A 23,063-nucleotide genomic window follows, 5' to 3' on the forward strand; every position below is an offset into this window, starting at 1 on the left:
CTTTTGAATTTAAATGGTAATGTGTCGAGACCTATCAGCAGATTGTTGAGGCTGGGATAGATTGGTTGAGAGACTGCAGTTGGGGTGACAATGATTTGGGGGGGGATAAGGTTGTTTCAGCTCGTGGGTTGATATAGCGAAGATGGAGGAACCTGTTCTACATGTTCGTGATGCATTATACCAACCCAACGGCTTGCTTACCCTGCATGTTGGGAAGTGATATATAGCGCAATTCCATGTAATTGAGCGTTTTACCTGATAAGCTCATCACGTACTCAATCGACTGCATATTTAGTTTCAAAACTACAACTTTGGACGCATGTCAAAATCTGACACGTATTCAGTGAGCGCACGCATTGTCCGTGACACTCCCCAGTGTCTGTAATGGAGCTTTTCTGGCTATGTTCTTTTCACATTAAATACGAATCATAGCCCAATGCGCACATAAAATCCCCAGATGCATTTCTTTCGCTTTCGTTCACTACACTGACGTAATCAGTATGAAGGAAAAAACGACCTTAACATTCCCCCAAAAGACTCAAGACGAAACAAAACAACAACAACAAGATAGAGAACCTCCCACCCCACACCCCACGGACAACCAAACAAAAAACCCACAGAAGCATTTTCAGTTTCAAAGATATCATTTCCAGATATAAGATAAGTACGAAAAACAACTATACGAAAACGATTGGTATGATCAAAACAATTCATTATGTTTGACCACATTGTCAGAACTTTTCCGATTCAATCCAGTTTAAACTTACATGTGAGGTTGGCGATGTTCTTTTCTTACATGAGTGAACAATTAAAAAACAATGCCTTTCTCTCACACCGTGGCTGTCTTGTTTCGATTGTTTGACTGCATGTTTGCTTTGAGCCATCAATGACATATATGTTTGACCATATCATGTGATGAATATAGGACTTGTATCGATCCTATTGATAGTGGCGACTTTGTTTAAACTGCTTATGTGAAGGTAATTGTTAGCAATATCACAGATGGCTTCGTTTCAAGGTTTATACCGACTTAATGCATTCTTCTATGGAACTATTTTGGTAATGATAAAAAAGGTCCTCATACTTGAATTGAACTGGGTGACAATTTCAGGTTTCGAAATTAAAAGGAAATCAGTTTTGCATATTGGTATTTTCCATAAAACAGTTGTAACTTTGCTGGTGACGTTAATCGGTGACCAGGGCACATACTTAACTGTTGTTAAGAGGTAATCTGAGAATACCTCAATGTTCCTATGTCATCGAAACCTTTACGTGTATCGCTCATGTGAACTCACGTTAATTTTAATCGAATTGTTCAAGGTCTTACATGAGATATTTACTATGGTTCGGTTATCGTGTTTGTATCGCCCATCCCATATCGTTCAATGCCATGTGTTTCCTGAAATATACAAGTTCTAGAGAATCTCAGCTGTGTAAACAGGTGATGCTATTGACCGGAGTGTAATTAGCTTGAAATGGTATATACAAGTATGGATTTCACTCATTAGGATGTTGTCAATTTTACCCATGAATCAATATTTCCTCTGCTGTGTACTCGCAAAGAATGGTGTCAATTTCATAGACAAACTGTTATGAACTGTCCCTTCCTGAGCAAGTAATTGTAAAGATGCAAAGAACGGCATATGCTTAATTACAAGTTAAATGGCTATAAACATGACTGAATTTTTCAATTATCCTTATAGTATATAAGCCAAGATATTCAGAAACATATATCAAACATTGGATGCAGCTACATGTTATTCTTTTAGCCTTTGCGTGTTCAACATTTGTTGGTTTGGCGAAACTGTCCTCGAGTATACGACGTGATCTTACTTCATAAAAATTCATAAGCTGAATATACATCGTGTCCTTAGTGTAAACAATGTACCCGACCCCAGCGGATTAAGATGGATTACATACGGATCGTCTTGCATCAGATATTGGGATTATAATCCGCCGGATCATATCTCAATATTGTAAGTATTTATATTTGATAACTGTACAGGATTGTTTGTGTTGGTTTAAAAAATGCGACCGAAATCGGGTCAGCTTAAGAATACGTGTATCGTAACTATTTTTAGTTAAGGCGAGCAATAACGAATGTTGAACAAATACAACATTAAGAAGTCCTAAAACATATCAATACAACTATGTTGTTTTAGTAAGTGAAAAGAGTAATACAATTTGACCTTAGATAAGGCAATCTGACTCCGGCAGTTTATTATGTCATGTAAAGTACCTTTATGTTGAATTAGTATATATGCATCCAGGCTTGTGCGTACATTTCGGGTGGGGATTTGTAGTTCTTAACAAGGATGCATGATTATTTAACCAAAAATGTAAATAGAACTGAAACAGAAATGGCGAACGTGATATTTTATCGAATTGATATATTTGTACGAAACTGTTTAATGTTTGTCGGTAATACTGCCTGTATGAAGAAAATTCCAAAGGTGTTTTTGAATGGAATACCCTATAATCGTCCCTACGTGTTGATTCTGTTGAAAGTGTTTACAGATGTTTAATTTTTTTTGTAATGCAAGTAAACCCGACCAGACATAAAAAAATGAATTTAAAATGTAATGAATTAATTTCAGTAAACAGAATTTACACACGCACGTATTCGAAACCTTACTCGCCATACCACAATAAATACTTTTATAATTATCATAATATTCTATGACAGTAAAACTCATTATACGGTGACACTTCACCACTGGTAAAAAATATCCATCCAATTTCCCCACGTCATTGTGTTAAATGTCCCTTCTAATATAGAATGTCACCGTTAACTATACTGTCCTTATTTGCCTCTCTAAACTGCTTCTTGATCAGTACTTCCCGACAAAATCATACGTAAATCCATTGATATGACCATTGAAAAGAAGAAATTAGACATAGTTGTTACTGAATAGGGCCACGCCGATGTTTGGAACAGAGATGGTCTGGTGTATTTACTTACACCCATCGTACGGCTTTAGAGCCATCACCTGCTTCGTTGAAAACCAGAGGAAGGAGGGCAAATATAGGTTTGTAAAACCTTCACTTACAAGTAGAATCGTGTTTAAACCCGCACGGGACGGAATGGACATGCTGATTATAAACCAGTCTTTTCGATTTTAAACGTAACTTTGAAAAAAATAAACTAAGTGTTGCATCGTCGTTTGACCCGTTTCTTAAAATGAATATTCAGTACATGATGCAATTTTGTAAATTTATTTAACTTCAGTTATTTTTTGTTCATATTGAGGATGCGTAATTTTCTTTATCTAATAATGTATCAAAATTTCGGTGGTCACATTTTGTAAAATGCGTAACCTCGGTGATACTTCATATGTTTTTTAATAATGTCGAAGTATGCACGCCTTGCACTTCAAAATATGTTTCGAAAGTCACCGTGGCGGCTGTCTGACTATGACATTGCTGTCTAACTTTCCTACATAAAGAAGATAATGACACAAAACGTTCACCATGAAATTTGTCTGTGTCATATACCAACTCACAGCTGCTGGGTAAAGGCTACGCCCACTCGTGGATAGGAATATTTAAGTTAGATTATTCCGCATTTTCTTCTTCATATTCCATGGATTAAAGATCATGTTTCGCACTAATCCCAAACTTGTTTGTTATGGCTTAAAACTATAACATATTCATGACGAGATTTTAAAACCGAAATCATAGAGACGGTCCAGTACCGAATACTATTATAAAGCCTCAGAGTCTTTGTTGAATAAAAATTAATAAACTTCACGAAGGAAACCGTAGACATTTTGTTTTTTAATTTTGGGTAAACATTCATTACTTTACATCAATTATCGACAGCTTAAGTTCTTTAAGGAAAAGCGCTTTCATGCAAGGGATTGACTTAAAATGACCCATTGAAATCTAATTTAAGCGAACAAAAACATTCAAGTGTACACACGGAAGTAAACAGAGTGGAAAATGTATAATGTTCACTCAAAATTAGATGAATGTTGTTCCATATTCATTGTGATATTAACATCAAAGTATTCTAATGCCATCAATTGTGCAAAGCGACAATTGCGTTAAAAAAGATTCACCATGTGACTTATTATGATGTCGTTTTGATGTTATAAAACGTAATTATTGGGTGTATGTTGAAAAGACTGTATTAGATCCCATTCACCTCGTAAGAAATAATGGCATATTGGTTAATAAAAGTTTCTCGTCATGTGTCAATCATATAATATGTTTTTCATGTATTACATAATTATGTTTGCGGTGCATATGATGAAAAATGATAACTGAGTTTTTGTATAATTTTGTATGAAAATACACATTGTGCTGAATATTCAAACAATTATCTTGCAATCGGTTCATGATGATATATAAACAGAGCAATGTGCATAATTTCAATTATATTTTGCGGGGCTCATATTTCTGGAACGAAATCCATTTCATAAGCGCGGCATTTATCCAATATATGCTTACATTCATCCTTAAAATATTTTATCTGCGACAAGTAGGGATAGACATATTACGCATCTTTGAAATTATTAAACAGGAACAAATTATCTTTCATTGGCAATATCACAATAATAGTAAACAGTTCCAATAATGAAAACAATATAGAAAAAAATACAAAATAAAAAAAACTGGTTTCAGTTTAATGCATTATTTAGTAAGTTCCATATTTCGTTGCGCAGTGTAAAATATTTTACGGTTGAATATTGGTTTCTGTCCGCAATTGTCCACGCAAACAAGTCCATCGATTCTACACCAGTGTAAATAATCGAAGACTGTGCGGAACATTTACTCTCAAACACGAAACAAACTAGAAAAGAATGGTTTATGGATAATCAATTTAATAGTGTGGAAATATTACAACACGTATATATTGAAAGAAAAAAATTGGATAAGTTTTCTCCTATTCGGTCCACTTTGTTATCTGTGCGCTGCCTTTGGGAGCGGAATATTTTACCTGGGAGATTCATGACTATTCACCCATCTGCAGGTAAATTGCAGGTGGAAAAGACTATCTCCGTGATGTTTACCGCTTAGATGAGAAGAGTTTGAGCCAGTCGAGTCCGCCCGTCCGTTGGTTCCTAATTCAGGCCGAGTACAACCAATGACTTTCCGGATTGTGCCAGTAGTGGGCGTGTCGGAAATCTGTAAATAAAGAGATAATATTAGTGATTTGATTAAACAGAATTATCAAAAGAAAATATTTACTAAGCAATGTTCAAGCACTCACTGAGAAGATGTTGTTTGAGTCCTCGCTGTGTTGACTGGGGCTCCGCGCACACATATATGTGTCAAATCGCCGATTTTTCGTTAGAATTACTAGATAACCTTTGTAAATGCTATCAAATGGGCTTGATATTGTTTGACTAGGTCATAGTGTAAAACAAAGGCAACCCGGCGCATGCAGTTGGTGTAAACGTGGTTATCTTGACGGGGAAAGGTTATCGGGAGATATATATGCTTAGAAAACAAATCGCCCTCAAAATATTTGAACACTGCGTGTGTACTCACAACAGCGCTAGATAGCTACGGGGCTGTTGTGTCCTTATTGTTACTGATATAGGAAGCTCCGTACAGTGACACGTTATGAATCATTTATTTATTATATTTATCATTTATTATAGCGTAATGAATTATGAACCGCCGAAACTGCTAAAGTCTATTTTCTTTGTAATGCTATAAACCTATGTTATTAGTAATGCCAGTGTTGAGTAGACTAATTAATTTATGTTAATTCATTCGGTGTTGCAACTGCATAGCATTAAATAATAATACATCTTGTCACTGAAATTATTTGGAAATGTATTGAAAAGCAAACAAATGACAATTTGCTCTTCGTCTGTGTATAGTTCAAGTAAGGTAGAGTGTCACTCTTGATGCAAAAAACAACAAGTCCAAGAAAGCCAAAATTACGTTATGTGTACAAACTAAAGCATTTATGAGAGGGTAATGATATGTGCGTGTTCTGTTATATGCAATTGTATATGCATCTAAACATTATTTGAAATTCAGTTAAGACAATACTGTGAGATAAGCATACTTCCTTATACATTATAATATTTTTTCCCAGTAATATGTCTCCCATGGTTTATCAGACCCGGTGAATACTGAAAGTTATCACTTGCTAAAGATATCATAATTACGCATCTGGACATGAAAAAGTGAAAGATGCGCATGTATATTGTCCGCGCATTGGGTCTGAAAGATGCATGTGTGCAAGGGCTGATGTATGCACGTGTTAATGTTTAGCGGTGATAAATAGATGTGAATATTGTCTATACTAAGGGCTTACATGTGCATGTTTATATTGTTAATATTAAGGACTGACAAAATTCATGCATGTCTCAAGTGGATTGACAGATACAAGCGTATCTATTGTATTTATACAAAGTATTGCCTGATGTGCGTTTTATATTGTACAAATCAAGAATTGAAAGACATATTGTTCACCATACAAATAGAAATATACGTATGAAAGTCTTCCATATTTGAGACAGAAAGACGCGCTTGTAAATTATTTCCTCAAATACTCAGATATAACCCTAGTTTTAAGTGCCATATGTAAATGCTGGGTCTCAGTTTGAAACCAAGACTACAAGATATTAGAGTTCTAGACGTATAAAAATTTTAGAAGATGGATCTAGATACATAATCTAGATAGAAGCATACAGGTATGTCTTGTAATGTTATAGAATGTAAAGAATTTTTCAAAACATTAATCCGAACCTGATGATATATGAGAACTGAAAGGGTTCTTTGGAATATTTACACGCTTTAACAATAACACTGTCAGACGGACACTAACATTTTATTGTAAATTAACTTGCATTTATTTTGTTAGGTCAGTTTCAAATGAAAATCCGTTTTCAATATGTACCATTTGTCTTGTTTCGTAATGCTTTTGCCGGTTGATTCACATTGACCATATCATGCAATACCTCACCTTCGCAAGGCACATAAATAATTTATCATATTCGGCATATTTCCCATGACGTTGAGGTCCCCAAGTACATGAAGCGTCCTCCTACGCTATCCTACCTCCCAACACAAGAGAACGACACAGGAAGGCGAACATGTCAAATTAATCTCCTACAAAGGAGAGCGGGGAACGTAGGGGAGGAACTCTTGCCTCACCCGGGCTATTGTCTTGCGAATGTAAACAACCAAAACAAGAAAATAAACATATGTACATTAGCAACACGTTTGAAAAGCGGTGTGAAATGTGCCTTCAACACTTATTTGGCCAAGATAGCACCTCCTCTACGGTCAAAACCGAGTGCGACTCTCGAAGCAACGAACAAACGTGACGATGCGAGCTTTAGAACTTCCCGCGAGAACTCTCAGCAGCGCTCTCAAACCCCGCACCGAAAGTCACACACGCTGCTTGGTCGGACGAAAATCTCTAAATAACCCGTTTGCACCCTGAACTAAATGTCATGTGCACTTGCTGTACTGGAGGGGGATCTTTGGACTTTGGGGCAAAGCTATATCTCTCGATTGTGAGGATAAAATTGGCCCCCAGTTTCAGTCGCAACATAGATAACCATTATGCAACGTGCTGTTACGAACTCCGTATTACGACGTGGGTTATCGGACGGGTACGCTGGCAAACTCTGATTACATTGTTTTGCGACTATCGTCAAGATACCCGGCTCAGTAATTCCGATTATAATGCTTTAACGTGAACCATACCCAAAGATTAAAATCACTCGAACCATTAAAGGTTCAGTGTAATGAAACTGGCCAAATACGCTTGGAAATAAATCTGGGTTTATTATGTACCCGGTGACGTCAAATTATTAATATTCCAAAGAGGACTTGCAATACACGACCGCTATCTTTATAGTGTTATGAAATCCAAGAAGTTTATAAATCAAAGAAAGTTATAATTGACTTATTGGTTTGTTGATTGCAGCATATATTTTGTGTAAACATCAATGTTCGCATGTACTGATTTTCCAAACCGTGGATCCAGTATTGTGATGAAGGTGGAATCTGTACTCGGCTACCCCGAGGGTTGACATAAATTCAGTGCATACCGTAAACGCAAGTGGTAGTACTATACAACTCCTGTGTTCTGTATACATAGACTTTAGGGCAGGACTTTATGACCTATCATATGTGCCTTAACCTGAATTTGACACCAGCCATTTATTTAGCTTCTCAAAATCTCAAACACATAGACGAACAAACATTTTAAATTTTAAACTCACTCCAGCCGTAATTAAAAATCATAACAGGTAATACCAAAAACGAAATCAAATGTTTGAAATTAACAGACACGTATGAAATACACACGTGTGCATTTCCTGAAATGAACAAGTAGGCCGTATTACGTATGTAAACAAGAGTGTAAATACCACAGTTATGCTATAGGCATTCTGTACAGACAGGCAAGTAATCTTTGATCAATATTGATAGTGTGGTTTTAGGTCAACGAAGCTTGTCAAGGTTTCCAAATAATAAATATACAGAGGTTATCAAGGTCAGCTCAAGCCCCCTCCTCCGATTGCGACTTGTATTTCATCATGATAATCAGAACAAACACTGACCGCGAATGTTCACCAGTAACGAAATGTGTGTATTCACCCATGGGAAAATGTACATTGCTATTCAAGGATGGCGTGGATTATTATTTACATAAAATGAGCGAATATTTACATGTTACACAAATTGTTTGTTCGCCTGGTGTATATACTGTGTGTTCGTGGAAACCTACATGAGCGAGGCACGTGGCTGACCAGTTCCAACAAGGAAGGTCATAATATATGTTAACACATGCTCCATTTGACATGAATCTAGATTTGATGATGTCATCGATATTGTTTTCATTGACATTTACATTTCATAACGTTCAGCTGCGTTGGTGTGGGCACAGAACTATAAAACAAACAAGTAAGAAATTGTATGTAAATCTTAAGGGTGGTGATTCCATTTGTATTGTCTGGATTTGTTACATTTGTCTTGAATGGCTAGAAGACTCTAACGAAGATAACACAATAACGAAAAAAGATGCGCTGCAACATCTATTGTTATTATTATTATTGTTATTAATGGGCTAAAATTAAATGCCAATGGAATTTACAGTACCAGGGTGTAATATATTATTCGCAAACACCTGATAGTGTCATTACAGATTTTTGTGATCAATTTTTAAAACTAATTTCCATCGCTATGAAGCTAGCACATATACCCCAATGGGCTTCTTTGGAACCTATGGCATCAGTGTTTATAAAGTGGAAAATAACACCCACAAACACATTTGGTCATCCATGATGCTTGCTTAGTTATCCATTTGGGAACACAGTTTCACACAGTTTCACACAGTTTCACACTTGTGCGGCTGAAAACTAGCGTAACGGGGCTTCGCTGGAAATGTGAATTGCTTAAGTAAAACAGTTGTGTAAAATACCTTTCGCAAATACCGGGTGCCATCATAGTTTCAGTCCATTAAAACAGTTTCGCGGGAATTTAGCTTTACTTCTAGCCCAAACTGGCAATAAGTTATCCTGTGATAAAATGATGGAAGGTAGATCTCTTTAATCGACAGAATATTATCAAAGCTGGATTTAAGACCGTGGCTGATATTTCTAACCTTTTAAAGGACTTCTATAAATGAAACCTATCTTGAGTTAGTAAGTAATGTACAAGTTTGGAGTTGTAGGCTCAAGTAATTAAACATTGACATGTAACGACTAAATCAATACTCAGAAACACAATACTGTGGTGAAGCCACACTGTTAGTGTCTGTTTCCCAAAATAGATCTAATTCCATTTAGAGTTCCACATAATCAAATTTATTCAAAAGTATTATTCCCGAGATCGTGTTATAGCGTAGATGGACAGCGTTGAGGGAAACGAACAAGGAGGAGACAACTCTCGTGACGGTGCATTGGCAGCTCGAGGTTCAAACACCGGTAGGGGAATAATTCATTGTCCCCTGAGAACATAAATACAGATATATTTAGAAAATTAATAATATAAGCATGACGTCACGATTGATTCGTCCTTCATGACCCCAAACAATGCGGTTTAACTATGGCTTCCTGCTTCACGAGCTAAGACTGCCCGGTGGTATTTTAGTCGCGTGTTTTTTCAACCCTCGCGGTAAATATGAATCGATACGACGTGACAGTGATATATACATATGGAAATTAATTAAGCAACACCAAATTCAAAGACACATAAAAACTTAACAAAGTTTAACGAAGTAATTTTGATGATTGATTATTCAATTTTGATGTATTGACATACAGCATGAGCTTTTCATGGGTTGATATGACGCGCGTGAAGCTTGCACAGCGCACGTGCATTGCTTTAACCTCAACTTTCGAAAAATGCACTTTTTCCCTGGGGTGTTTACAAGCGCAGGTTGTCGATTGCATTCGGTTTTTCATTCATTTCAATGTCATGGCACGTAGGAAATTATCAGAGGCCACTCGTTGGCAAATAATCGGCATGAGGAATGCTGGTATGTCTCTAAGACAAATCGGGACTCAAATCGGACGACATCATTCCATAATTTCAAAACTTTTGAAAAAATACCGGGCCACTAATGAAGTTAAAGACCTGCCTAGACCAGGAAGACCCAGGAAGACCACAGTCCGGGAGGACAGAGCTTTACTGAGACTTGTACGGCGCAGGTCCTTCGACTCGAGCTCTCGGTTGAGACAGGAGTGGCTTCCAGGGAGACCCATCTCGAACAGGACTGTTCGGAATCGTCTGAAAGCTGCAGGATACCGGGCAAGGAGGCCAATCAAGCGACCCAGACTGTCTCCAGCCCATAAGGCAGCCCGACTGGCCTGGTGTAATGACCGTTTGCACTGGAACATTGCCTCTTGGAGGAAGGTCCATTTCTCAGATGAGAGCCGGTTCTTGCTGCACATGGTGGACGGTCGTACTCGGGTCTGGAGGCAGAGGAACACAGCAATGGCTCCACGGAACATCCAGGAAACTGTGGCCTTTGGGGGAGGTTCCGTTATGGTATGGGGGTGCATTTCCATGAACTGCAAGTTGGATATCATTACCATCCGTGGCAACCTTAACGGTGTTCGTTACCAACAGGAGGTTCTTGACAGGGCTGTGGTACCTCATTTTGAGAACCATCCTCTGGCAACGAGACCCATATTTATGGACGACAATGCTAGACCTCACAGGGCGCATGCTGTAAATGATTTTTTGCGGCAAAATGCAATTGACAGAATTCCATGGCCTGCCATGAGCCCTGACCTCAACCCCATTGAACATTTGTGGGACTTTATTGGCCGTCGTGTGAGGCAGAGAGACCCACCAGTCCATAATCTCAACGAATTGACGGCTGCCCTGCATGAGGAGTGGAACAGGATCCCCCAGAATCAGATCCGGAGACTCATCCAAGGAATGAGGAGGCGTCTGGAATCGGTGGTGCGTGCGCAGGGAGGACACACTAGATATTGATGAAAGTCGGTGTGCAGACTCTCAGATGACTGTTCTTTCTTTCCATGTGACATTTGTGTTAATACACCTGACAACAACGTCTGTGGATGAATAGTAAATTGTGTCCATTTTTTCATGAATTTAAGACAGTTTTAAGAATTTGGATTTCGTTGCAATAAAGCAAAGTCTTGATACTTTTTCCCTTTAAGTTGTTTGTCAAAGATCGTCTGTTGAATAAAAAAGTGTCAAACTATATCAACCCGGCATATTTTGATTGTCAGAACACTTCAAAGTTGCTCCAATAGAAAAAATTGGGGTGTTGCTTGATTAATTTCCAGGTGTATAGATTAAATTGACAAAAACAACAAAACCGTTTTTATCCGCTACTAACAAGCGGATACTGACGCCCAGAAACAAAGACCATACATAGAACCGCAAGAAAAGCGGAGGGGTGCACTGAAATGGGTTTCAATTACTCCCATTTGGACTATTGTGGTACCTAATGTGTAAATATTTATGATAGAAATAACCGTTCGTGCACGGAGGATACGTATTTCAGTGATTTCATCATGGTTGGTGTATTTCTCTGAAGCAAGCATGGGACAGCATGGCTGGTTTGTATCAAGTCCCGTTCTATGAGTATATTTCTCTTTCAGTCTATCAGTCTACGTAATTTTTTAAATATGCGATCTGCAGAAATTCTGCAATATTCCTTGATGTATTTTAACCACGTTTTTACTTTGCATATTCACGGTGTTTGTTTCAATCTGTTTTAATATTCGCCGAGTCTCTGTTAGTCAGATTGTCGATGTGGGCAAAAATATGTTTCCTTTCATCAAATCATAATGATCATAAATAAAGTCATAAACCCATATACGTCCAAAGTGAATATAGCATTCATTTTCACCTTCCTTGGGATCATTCTATCGAATTTGTTAAAACTTGACGTGTCTTACACACTACTAGACTTCAGTCGAACATGTTAACCTGTATTCATTTGATTAGAACAAACAGTCTGATCTGCTTGTTCATGCAGAACGTGGTTTTCAATGTTAAAATTTTTAAATGGCAGTTTTGTCAAGTATTAATAGCATTAGATGATTTATTGAGCAAGGTATTTAAGCTGACATTTATCTTTGGGTGACTAAAATGCTTATTGTTTCATAATTTGTTCCGATGACTGATAAGGCACCAATTATACACCTCAAATTAACATGCCGGATATTCTCAGTGTGATAAATAACACGTCGACATACTTTTCATGACATGAGTCACGTCAACTAGGACAGGGCATGGGTTTTCCACGTGTAGCCATAACTTTTTTCAAAATTTCTGATGTTTCCAAATGCGATTTAAATTTAACAGGCATGTTCCTTTTATGATTCGTAACGCTGGTTCCAAATATGTTGACACCTGTGCATCATACCCGCACTAGAGAATTTTCATGTGCATTTGAAAACGATGCAGCTTGACTCGCGACCTGTGTATTAATTCCTAAGATTTCGACTTAACAGTTTTTATTCGACACAACACTAGTTATAAGTTTTACATGTTATTATGAATATAAATCAGCGTCTAAACCATGACCTATCTCTGACATATCTTGAAGCAATAACCATTGTAGTGTCTTGACACCGGGTGTTTACGAAGAAGTTAAGTATGTCGTACTGTGTCTGCGACACACAGTTTACTTAACTAGGTGTCAGTGTTTTTTCCATGAACCTTGTGTTTCAGATTCATGCTTAAAACACTGGCTCGCATAATTTACATATTATCAAAGATATTGGTAATTTCTGAAATTGTACCGGCTGCTGAAACTCACAGGTGTGGCGTCGTTTCCTAACTAAAGCGGGAAGAGCACGTTTTGCACGAAATCAGTCTCGAGTGCACCACCATCCCCGTCCGTGGGCGATCTGACACTTAACCCCTCCGACCTGAACCTGCAAACCGCCATATTGTCGTAGACACATCTCTGCACAGAAGGTTACACCGACCGCTTCGACGATACCTAACATTCACCTTTCAAACATTCGGAATTGTTAACTGAACAGTACTCGAGATGATCGTTAATATGAAAATTTAATTTTCGTGTGTCATAGTTAGAATTATTAAAGGTTATCATAGTCGGAAAGTGTACTTTGACCTATCATTGATACCACACATATCTGGGCCGACATTTACCTGGTTCACTGATATTTGATACTTTAGCGGTATCAAACGCACAATCTAAATATTTGTCAATGTAATATGATGATCCACATGTCTATCAATGAGTGTCCATTTCAAAGTCAACAGTCAGAAATCTACTCCAAAGTTCAATTTTGTGTCCATAACGAAACTACCCAGTTATGACACAATTATGATAATACATATTAAACTAATTGTCATTTGAAGTTTGTTGAAATGTGTAAATACAAATGCACGTGCTTACGTTTTCATCGATGAAATACATAAAGTTACAATTTGTCATTTTAAATGTAACGTAAATCATCGACAGTTATACATTTTGGAAATATAATGTAATAATCATCAGTTTCCTTTATTTTTGCTTAATCTATGTAAATTATCAATTAGTTAATGATTCATCACCCAAGATAATCTAACATCAAACCAGGGTGTCTTTCACCTGTGGGCACCAATTAACCTCATTCAATATCATCTTGTTTTTTGTTATCCTACATCTTTCCTCTGTCCCAGAAACAGTTAATAAATTTCACGAATCAGTCAGTATTATCGATTACTTTGACGACAGGTGGTGAACGCGAGACTCTATCATCCCCGTCCTGTCTTCTGTGGCCGTTTCGAGCTGCATTCGGACATTTGTCATAGGTTCACCTGCCTCGGGTGAGATAATCTACCAATTTCAGAACAAATTAATTTCATGCGCGCTATCAGAAAGTTCCCGTGCTATAAAACCCCCATCGACATTTCACCATGTCCTGAGCGGAAAATTTGATAAATGAAACGTTTTGTGAATCTCGATCAATCTGAGCGTAATGGCACCAAAGGAACACCGAGTGCTGCTTAATTTACCAATAACGAATATATGCCCCATAACATTGTCAGATCCTATTACCGTGGTGCACATTCTACCTGTAAATCCCATGCCATTCCAATGTAATAGTTTTGATCCAGAGTCTCATTGCGCCGATCATAGAAATCTTATTGCCGCGTTTGTTGAACTGTTTGAATATTATGTGTAAAGGATTATACGTTCCGAAAATGACATTGTTAGGCTTCCCTCAAGTATAGTACTCCATGCATTTTATTGAGCAATTTTCGCGTTGCGTTCAAATGAGTAGTTATTGATTTTAGTTTGTAAACATGTTTGCTTTTTTCCGCGGCGCTCACTGAGATGAGAAGTGTCGGCTTTATAGTGCGGGGTGTATTGCCAAAGAGAATCTATAGGTAGCACGGCAGATCTACACCTGTCAGGTTGTCACAGTAAAGCTATATGTTTTAAAGTAAATGTATTGCTATGAACGAATTATAAATAAATAAATAAATAAATAAATAAATAAATAAATAAATAAATAAATAAATAAATAAATAAATAAATAAATAAATAAATAAATAAATAAATCGATGTATATTTCAGTTAGAACTGTCCAGGGTTATTTGAATTATGAAGCCGTGCATAAAAATGTGGTATGCCTCATTTTACTCGAGAGGTGTTTGAACATAAAATCGAAAACGACTTCTGTTTTTTCCGACTGCAGAACGGAATGCTTTTAAGAGGAAGTATTTTGAAAATTAAGACGAATCTGTAGAACTACCAACTACGCTCGTTCCTTCTGTTCAGTGGAGAAAAACTAGATAGCAATCGAATCGTCGACCAATGACGACCGTCAGCTCCATGGTAACATTGGCTTGACGTATTCAATTGGAGCTCGGGCTTTATTTACAGACTTCCTCGTTACCATGGAAACGTCATTCAGAACAAACCAACTTTGTACCTCAAAGGTCACGTGAATAGATGAGGGGACACGACGGGGGTGGGGAATGTGGGGAGGGGGAGAAACGTATGCACACACATACACGGCTATTCTTTGAAGTAGAAGTCCCCCCTCCCCTCCCCTATATCCTCCTCTCCTGATACGATGCAAGCTCGCATCTCTGTAGCGTTTTTAATGTGCTATCTCCGATTGATCGAATTGTCAATAGAAGCCGTGCTTTGGGTAAAATTAGACGAGAGCTCGTAGAAAAACCTGTTCCGAGGATAATGAAAATTTGAGAACAATAAAGCGGTTTCGTGTCTGGCCTAAAGATGTCTCTGGTAATATCGGTTGTCAACATTCTTGCACGAAGATGAACTGCTTACCTTGCATAGGGAGGGGGGCATATACGAAATAACACATCCATCCAGATACCTTATACTACATCTTCCATAAATCGACACCAAGGATGGGGTATGCCACACGCACACTTCTCGTTTCTTAGAGACGTGTTAAAGTACCACTAAAGAAGAAGCGCGACAAAATGAAATCAAAACAACGAGATTCCATCAGTCGAAAACGAGTGTTAACCTTCATCGGTTAATGCGTTGTTATATTCACGCTATAACTCTGTACGCATCGTAATCTTCATCGTCATCGAATGATAATTATCATCACTTGTAATATCACCATCAAACTTTATTATTATTTCACATTCATCACCATAACTATCGTCACCTTCATCATCTTCGTTAGCGTTCATAATATTCCGTTATGACCGGTATTACTAGTATCATCATTATCATCATCATCATCATCATCATCATCATCATCACCATCACCATCATCATCATCAACTTATCATTTTAAACATCACCAACGCCACCTTCTTCGATTTAGTATTCTTATTTTTGATAAATGTAAACATATTTCAATAAAATGCAATAAAATGGTTCGCATCATCATCATCATCAGCATCATCATCACATCTCCATTTTCTTCGTCATGATATAATTATAGTCACAGATCCCATCAAAACAGCATTCTTAAATTCTTTTCATGGAAGCAGTGTTATTATATGAACCCATTTTCTTCCTTCCTCCTTAGACCAGATTTCGGTAAACAAAACATTTTCAATTTCCGTGATGATAACAGAGCGAACACAATCATATTTTGTTCAATCTCCTTGCGTAATCTTTCATAAACGGGTGGTGTGGCGATTTGTCGACCTAGCCGTATTTCATTGGTTGAAATCTGTGCCCATTAATCACGTGACACGTGTTCCTATTGGCCAATTACACATTTGTTAGGTTCGTCACGTGTGCTACCCGCATAGGTTGCAAACAAAATTCTCGTCATGAAATAACCAAAGTAAATAAATATTTTTGTCACTGAAAAGGCCGTTTGTATTTGTGTTTGCAATGTTGACATAGGACCCAATCATTTCGCATTGAAATCTTGCTGTGCCGCGTGTAACACAATGTTTTACACGGAAAGGGCGCACCTCACATCAATGGTTTGAAAGACAGCTCGTATCTATTAAAATTCTAGGTTGTTGTTCTTGTCCTGTTAGTTTCATGCCCATATTAGGAGAATATTAACCGTTTTTGATCAAAGTTCCCAATATAAATATCATGTATTTGAAATGGAATGGACAGTACAGGAATTAATGAAAGACTGAACCTTAAATATAGAACCGTGCGATCAGAAATCATATAAGTATGGAATTGAAAGTATGTTTTTTATCCATTATTTCAACGACGTCAAAGTACATCATTCCAATAAGATCGTAAATTCTTAAAACAAAATATTCATTCTAATTTTGCAAATTTTATCAATCGTATTTGAAAATGATATTATAAGTGATAAATTAAGAGGTATATTGATCATCTATTTTAGCATACATTTATTACCTTATCATTCAGAGCAACCAACCAATAACAACCTCCGATCGTCGTTATTTGTCGTTTATGTCATTAACACAAAAGACTCCGTCAGACATGGTACGTTATAAATCTCCAAATGACAAAAGTAAACACAAATGTGTTTACTACATTCATTTGTATTCCTCAGTTTTAATACTGCCCCAATTTAATCGATCAATTAGATTAATCCAAGTAGGAAATGACAACGGCGAATACAAGCGATTGTGATAGAAGATACGTTGCCCAATTTCCTGGGATTCCCAAAAGGCGTTATCGACAAATTGTTGATCGTTTTGTACTGCAGATAAGCAACGCGTTGAAAATAACCTCTTTAATAATTTGTTTAAATTAGAATACTTATAATACCGGTGCAGTGAGAAGCGAATCGTGTTTCATTGTCACCCTTTATAAAATGCACCACAAAAGACCGACAGCAAACAAAACGTTAACTGTTTCTCTGTGCTTAATGTTGTTTGTTCTGTCACTGTGTTGCTTTTATCTTGATATTTATAACAACATCGGCAGCAGAGGAAGTTAGCAACGCTCTTTACCATTTCCTTCCCCGTGTCCTGATGAATAATCGAGGAACTGTGAATGATTAATTCAACCTAAGCTAAAGGTGTCAAAAGAACACAAGAATCCAAATACCGGTTACCCCAAGACAAATAGTTTGATTTGCAAAACAATATGGGCTACGTGCTCTGCAGAAGCTTTGGGTTTCACACAATGGTAAGACATTGAGGAATTTATTGGGTTTGAGAAGTGTTGGATTCATACTTGGAACGCTTGTGAATAGAAATGACCAGCACAACTGATTAAGAATTTAGGGGGAGTAATGTGATGGGGTGATGTTCAGGTCGGTTGGTCGGAGGATGTGGACGAACAAAAGAAGGAATGAAGGACATAGCCTAAGAGAAAAGAAGATGGGTAAAACTTGAAGACACATGGAGGGGGCTTAAGAGGTGAGAGAGTTAAGATGCAAGAAGTAAGTGGTATTTATAGGATCAAATCAGAGGCGTCACTAAGCTGAGAGGTGTCTTAGATGTGAAAAGGGACAGTGGAGGAGTCATAGAGGTAGCGCGTTAAACGGGGTGAGTCTGTGATGTAAAGGGTGAGAACATGAGAAGAATCTGTAACGTAAAGGATGAAAAGACGAGAGGTGTCTGCAATGTAAAGGGTTAATGAAACCTGTGAAGCAAAGGGTGAGAAGAGCCTGGAACCTAATAGGAGCCTGTAATGTAAAGTTTGAGAAGACGAAGGGAGTCTCTTATGTAAAGGATGAGACGATCAGAGGAGTCAGAAAAGTAAATGGGGGAGGATCCTATAATGTAAAGGATGAGAAGATGAAAGGAGTCTGTCATATAAAGGATGAGACGTTGGGGTGAGGTGAGGGTTAGGGACTGAAAGGAGTCTTTGATGTAAAGTGTAAAATGAAATGTCATTGGTGTAAAGTATTAGGAGAATATATGACACAGTTCTGTAAAACGCTCTCCATCCATATAACGAACATCGTTTGGGGTGTCAGTGATGAGAAGTAAAAGAGGATAGGATGGGTGATGGGTAAATAGTGTAGGATGGGTACATTTACATTTCGCCAAACTCCATTCACAAGGTGAATGCTCATGTCGTTAACAATCAAAGCAGGCATATTATTACCCCGGATAATCCAAGCTGCCTGTAAGGCGCTAAGGTTATGGTTACATGAATTATCCCACCGGGTACCCATTTTCTGCTGGGTGAACAGAGGTAATTTTGAACAAACTCACTTGCCTAAGGTGAGACCACATGTATCATGTGCTTCGTTGTGGGGCAGGACTGAAGTCCTAGAATCTCTCAGAAGTCAAGTTGCTGGTCACCCATCCGAGTCCATTGTTGATTAACTCCACATGACTATGACCTGAGCTTTATGGGTGATGAAAAAGAAAAGCAGACGAAATGCGATGCGTAAGAGAAGGCTACTTTTAGAGGTGTTCTGATTAAATCCTAACATAACCCTAACATTTCGTGGGAATTTGTTATTAGGAGTATGTCTGGAGGGTCTGGTTGGTTGTTACAGAGTGAGCGAACATGGCATGAAAGAAAGATGAATGAATGTTATTATTGTGAGTGATAGATGGAGCCAGTGGGAACAGATCGGGCACGCTGTAGAGGACAGGTGGTACTCACTCATGAAAGCTGTTATTACGACCAATAGAATTCGTCTGTGAATGACCAGAGCTTTGATCCTGGCTATTAGCATATAACCCGCCTTTCATGATTTGTGGTCGAAATTAGAAGGGGTTATGAGCAAGACGTGACAAACACAACACTTTGTTTAATTATCCGATTTTGTAATAAAATATCAATCACCACACAGCCAAAGTTGTCAAAGAAGGTTCGTAAATCACAAAAGTAATCGATGTTTGACCACAAAATATTTGATTCAACTGCCCCGAGAATCACCCATACATCACTTGACATTATCTATAGATATGTTTGATAGCTCTTAATCAGGCATATGTCATTCAATGCAGCATATTTGGCCTTCAAATCTGACAGACCGGATTTAAAATTAGGAAATGTTTCTTGAAGTCTTATCATAAAAGACAGTGGTGTCAATCACTTGGATGACAAGGAGATCAAACGAAAACATTGAAATCGATGTAAAACATTATAGGAAGATAAATGAAAGAAACTGACATTTTAATAGCCTGTGTGTGAAGATAAAGGAAGATATGTGACAGTTTGAAGTCGAGGCATATACATGCTTATAACATTCCTCAGGATAATAGCATATCATCTCACTTCCGGATTAGAGCAGACGGCAACGAATCCTATCAATTTGACACCAGACCGTATCCTTGCACGAAAATGATTAAAATGTGCAAATCCACAAACCTCCCTCTCCAGATATTCTTTGTTTTCACTGTCTGACCCCCTCCCCAAACCTCCCCTCGCCGTCCACCAGCGAGTTTGTCCCCGACCCTTTGTCGATTCAAAGACAAGGTCTTTCTAATAACTATCGCATGTTTACTTAAGATGGACTATGCAAACAGACACAGGACGACGTTGAAAGGCAGGGAACACGATGGTATTGGTATTATGGGGCTTCCAGATGAAAAAGAGCCTCACACAACTTAAAGGTCTAGGTTTGGATATATATTAAAGACCCATGGATCACTTTAATATCGATCTTAAGATCATGGCACCGAGAATAAGCAAATACGATCTAATCACAGACGAGCTTCAGGAAGGATTGTCCAAGAAAGGACGTGACAATAGATTGCATTCTGTTTGTGTCTGGACAAGTGGGTCATCTGTTACTCTAGATGACCACTGGTCAAGACACCGCTGACCAGTACTGAGAATTAGTTGACCCTATGACAAAATACAGTTTCACTGCCCGTGATCAAAGCTTCGTGGCAGACAGGATCGGGGATTAAGCAAACGTTACCAAATGTTCTGAGACATCAAAGACTTTATTCCGTAATGGCACCATAGATGAAGGATTAGTACTGTTTCCAAATTTCAGTTCTACGACAGTTTAGCGACTATAGAGACGTTCTGTCCCAGTGCACTTTACTGAAGAAGGCAATTTGTGAAAATAAAATACATATATTTTAGTGTGCAAAATGCAAAAATCATTATGTTTTATTTCACATGAATGTTAGACGTGCGGTACCGTTTGAAGTTGTGTGTTTTTGTGATCGTGAGATTGCCAGGGTAAATATATGGTAAATCAAAACATTCCACATTAACAGGTTAACAGTGAATATTTATTATTCTTATTTCGGTCGAGATAGTGTAATGAAGACTAGTTAAAACGAGCAAGACCCACAAGCTGCCACCAACCGTAGAGCTCTGAGTCTCTTAAGTTAATTGCGTCCTCAAAAGTTTGTGATTTTCGCCGCCGTCGGGGAAATAAGAAAATAAAATATGGCCTAAATGTACTACTGTCATGTTCTAATATCTTCATCTTGTCAAACAATGGCTCATTGAGGAATTGTCTTCAAATTAACTGGGCAATTTTATGAAGAATTACCGCAGTCTCAACGATCTCCTGCAAACCAGACGATGCAATAAAAATGAGCGGGAAGATATTTCTTCCGCCAGAGGTGTAATAGTTTAAAGGCTATGGACACCGAGTGTTTATTTTCTTTGTTGTCATGCAATACACTGAATTGGTCAATCATTCTCCGAATGATAAAACAAACAGTTTTTTGTAGGAACGTGGTTGTGTTATTTTGTCGGGCGCGTTTAACGAGAAAGTGACTAAACGTCCATGTGTTCTCAATAATACGGTCATTGTCAGGTGTTTGGCCCAGCTCTTATTGGGGTATAGGGCTCATAAAAACAGCAAATGTTGCCATAAAAAGCAAGTTGCCCTAACGTTACAAAGTCAGACACCCAATTTCGCATCAAATATCTCCTTTGTCGATAGGAGATTAAAATATAAACCCTGTGCTTTTGCCTTGGGTTGCTCGCGAAGTCCACAAAAGCACGGAAATCATAATCAGTTATATTGGCAAGTATCGCGACATTTTGTTCCCCAGTTGTGTCAATAAAAGCATTTCGTAATAATTCTTTTCCTTTCACCTAATGAGGCGTAAATTATGAGGTCGGAATCATTGCTTAATTTGGTGCTTGCAGCATAACATAGAGTGACAATCGGCCATGGCGAACACGCCATGACTCCAAGTCCGCACACGCGCGTTTTCAATGCAAGCAGACGACACGACAGACGCGATCGCAAATCCTTAATTTCCATCTAAAAGAAGAACAAAACTTCAGACGAACAAGACAGCACGCGGCGGACAAGAAGACGAGTTAAATGATATTTAAATTTCATATTATCAAGGCGATAAGTTCGGTATAGGCTGAAACTCGGTCCTGCAATCTTGAATACTCTGGAGCGTGCCGGTCGCTTCAATGGACGGGCGCGTGCCCAAGTTGATACAAAGCTTCCCATAGAGAAAAAAAAGTTCCTAACGAAATTTTAATGACTCAAAGAGTTTTCAATGAGAAGTTGGTATCCCTATGCAGATTGTTTGCACAGCTCGGCGTCCAATATGGCAGACTGAGAGAGCATTTATGTCGGTCAATTATCCTCCTCTGCAATACCTGCCCTGTGGAAAACTGATGGCATAAAATCCAAAGCATTCTTTGAGAAACTTTTAGCCCTGGGTCACTCTGAGCCTACTCTAATGTCAATCCTGAAACAAAGCCAGTTCTATAGGATTCATGCGAGACTCGACTAGGCGCGGGCATCTGGGAGGGCCGGGCTGAGTCGCCGAGATGGAAGGACGAGGGATGAATAAGGTGGCACACCAAGAACGTGACTTAGCATAGATGAAGGGTCTTTGCCGATACAGGACTCCATTAATGAGTGTTGAGCACGGTGGAGCGGAGGCAGGAACACGGGAGTAAACCCCATTCGGGTCCCCCACAAAGGTGTAGGGTTATGCAGACAGTCCGGCAGACAGTACTACGTTTACTTACTAATGTTAGGGGGAGATTAGTGATGTCAGGCGTCGCTGAATCGGGCTAGACACCAATAAACCCTCTATACTTTACACATCTTTGATTTATCTTTATCGATGGAGCAAAGCGGGAGATCCGTGGTCGTAAGTAAGGGATATCACTTGGCCAGATGTTTAATAGTAATATGAAGACACGATGGCTTGGTGGGAGTAAAGCAGTGATGAGAAATAAGAAGGGTCATTGGTATTGCTGGGTGAGCCTGATCGGGTGGGGTTGTAGGGGGAGGGGGTTGAGGCATGAAGGGATTACTTTGGTGTTGGTTATAAGGGAGGAGAATGAAAGG

General features: G+C 38.4%; 1 protein-coding gene across 1 annotated transcript in view; it reads right to left on the minus strand.

The window, feature by feature from the left end:
• Window positions 1-4,809: 4,809 nt before the first annotated feature.
• Window positions 4,810-23,063, minus strand: part of LOC137293980 (forkhead box protein A2-like) — a 50,441-nt gene continuing 32,187 nt past the window's right edge. The window contains exon 2 of the mRNA XM_067824886.1: window positions 4,810-5,130. Within this exon, the coding sequence (XP_067680987.1) occupies window positions 5,072-5,130 (59 nt within the window). The 3' untranslated portion in view covers window positions 4,810-5,071. The remainder of the gene's footprint in view (window positions 5,131-23,063) is intronic.

Source organism: Haliotis asinina, chromosome 8 (genome assembly GCF_037392515.1).
Source record: "Haliotis asinina isolate JCU_RB_2024 chromosome 8, JCU_Hal_asi_v2, whole genome shotgun sequence".
NCBI classification, from domain to species: domain Eukaryota; kingdom Metazoa; phylum Mollusca; class Gastropoda; order Lepetellida; family Haliotidae; genus Haliotis; species Haliotis asinina.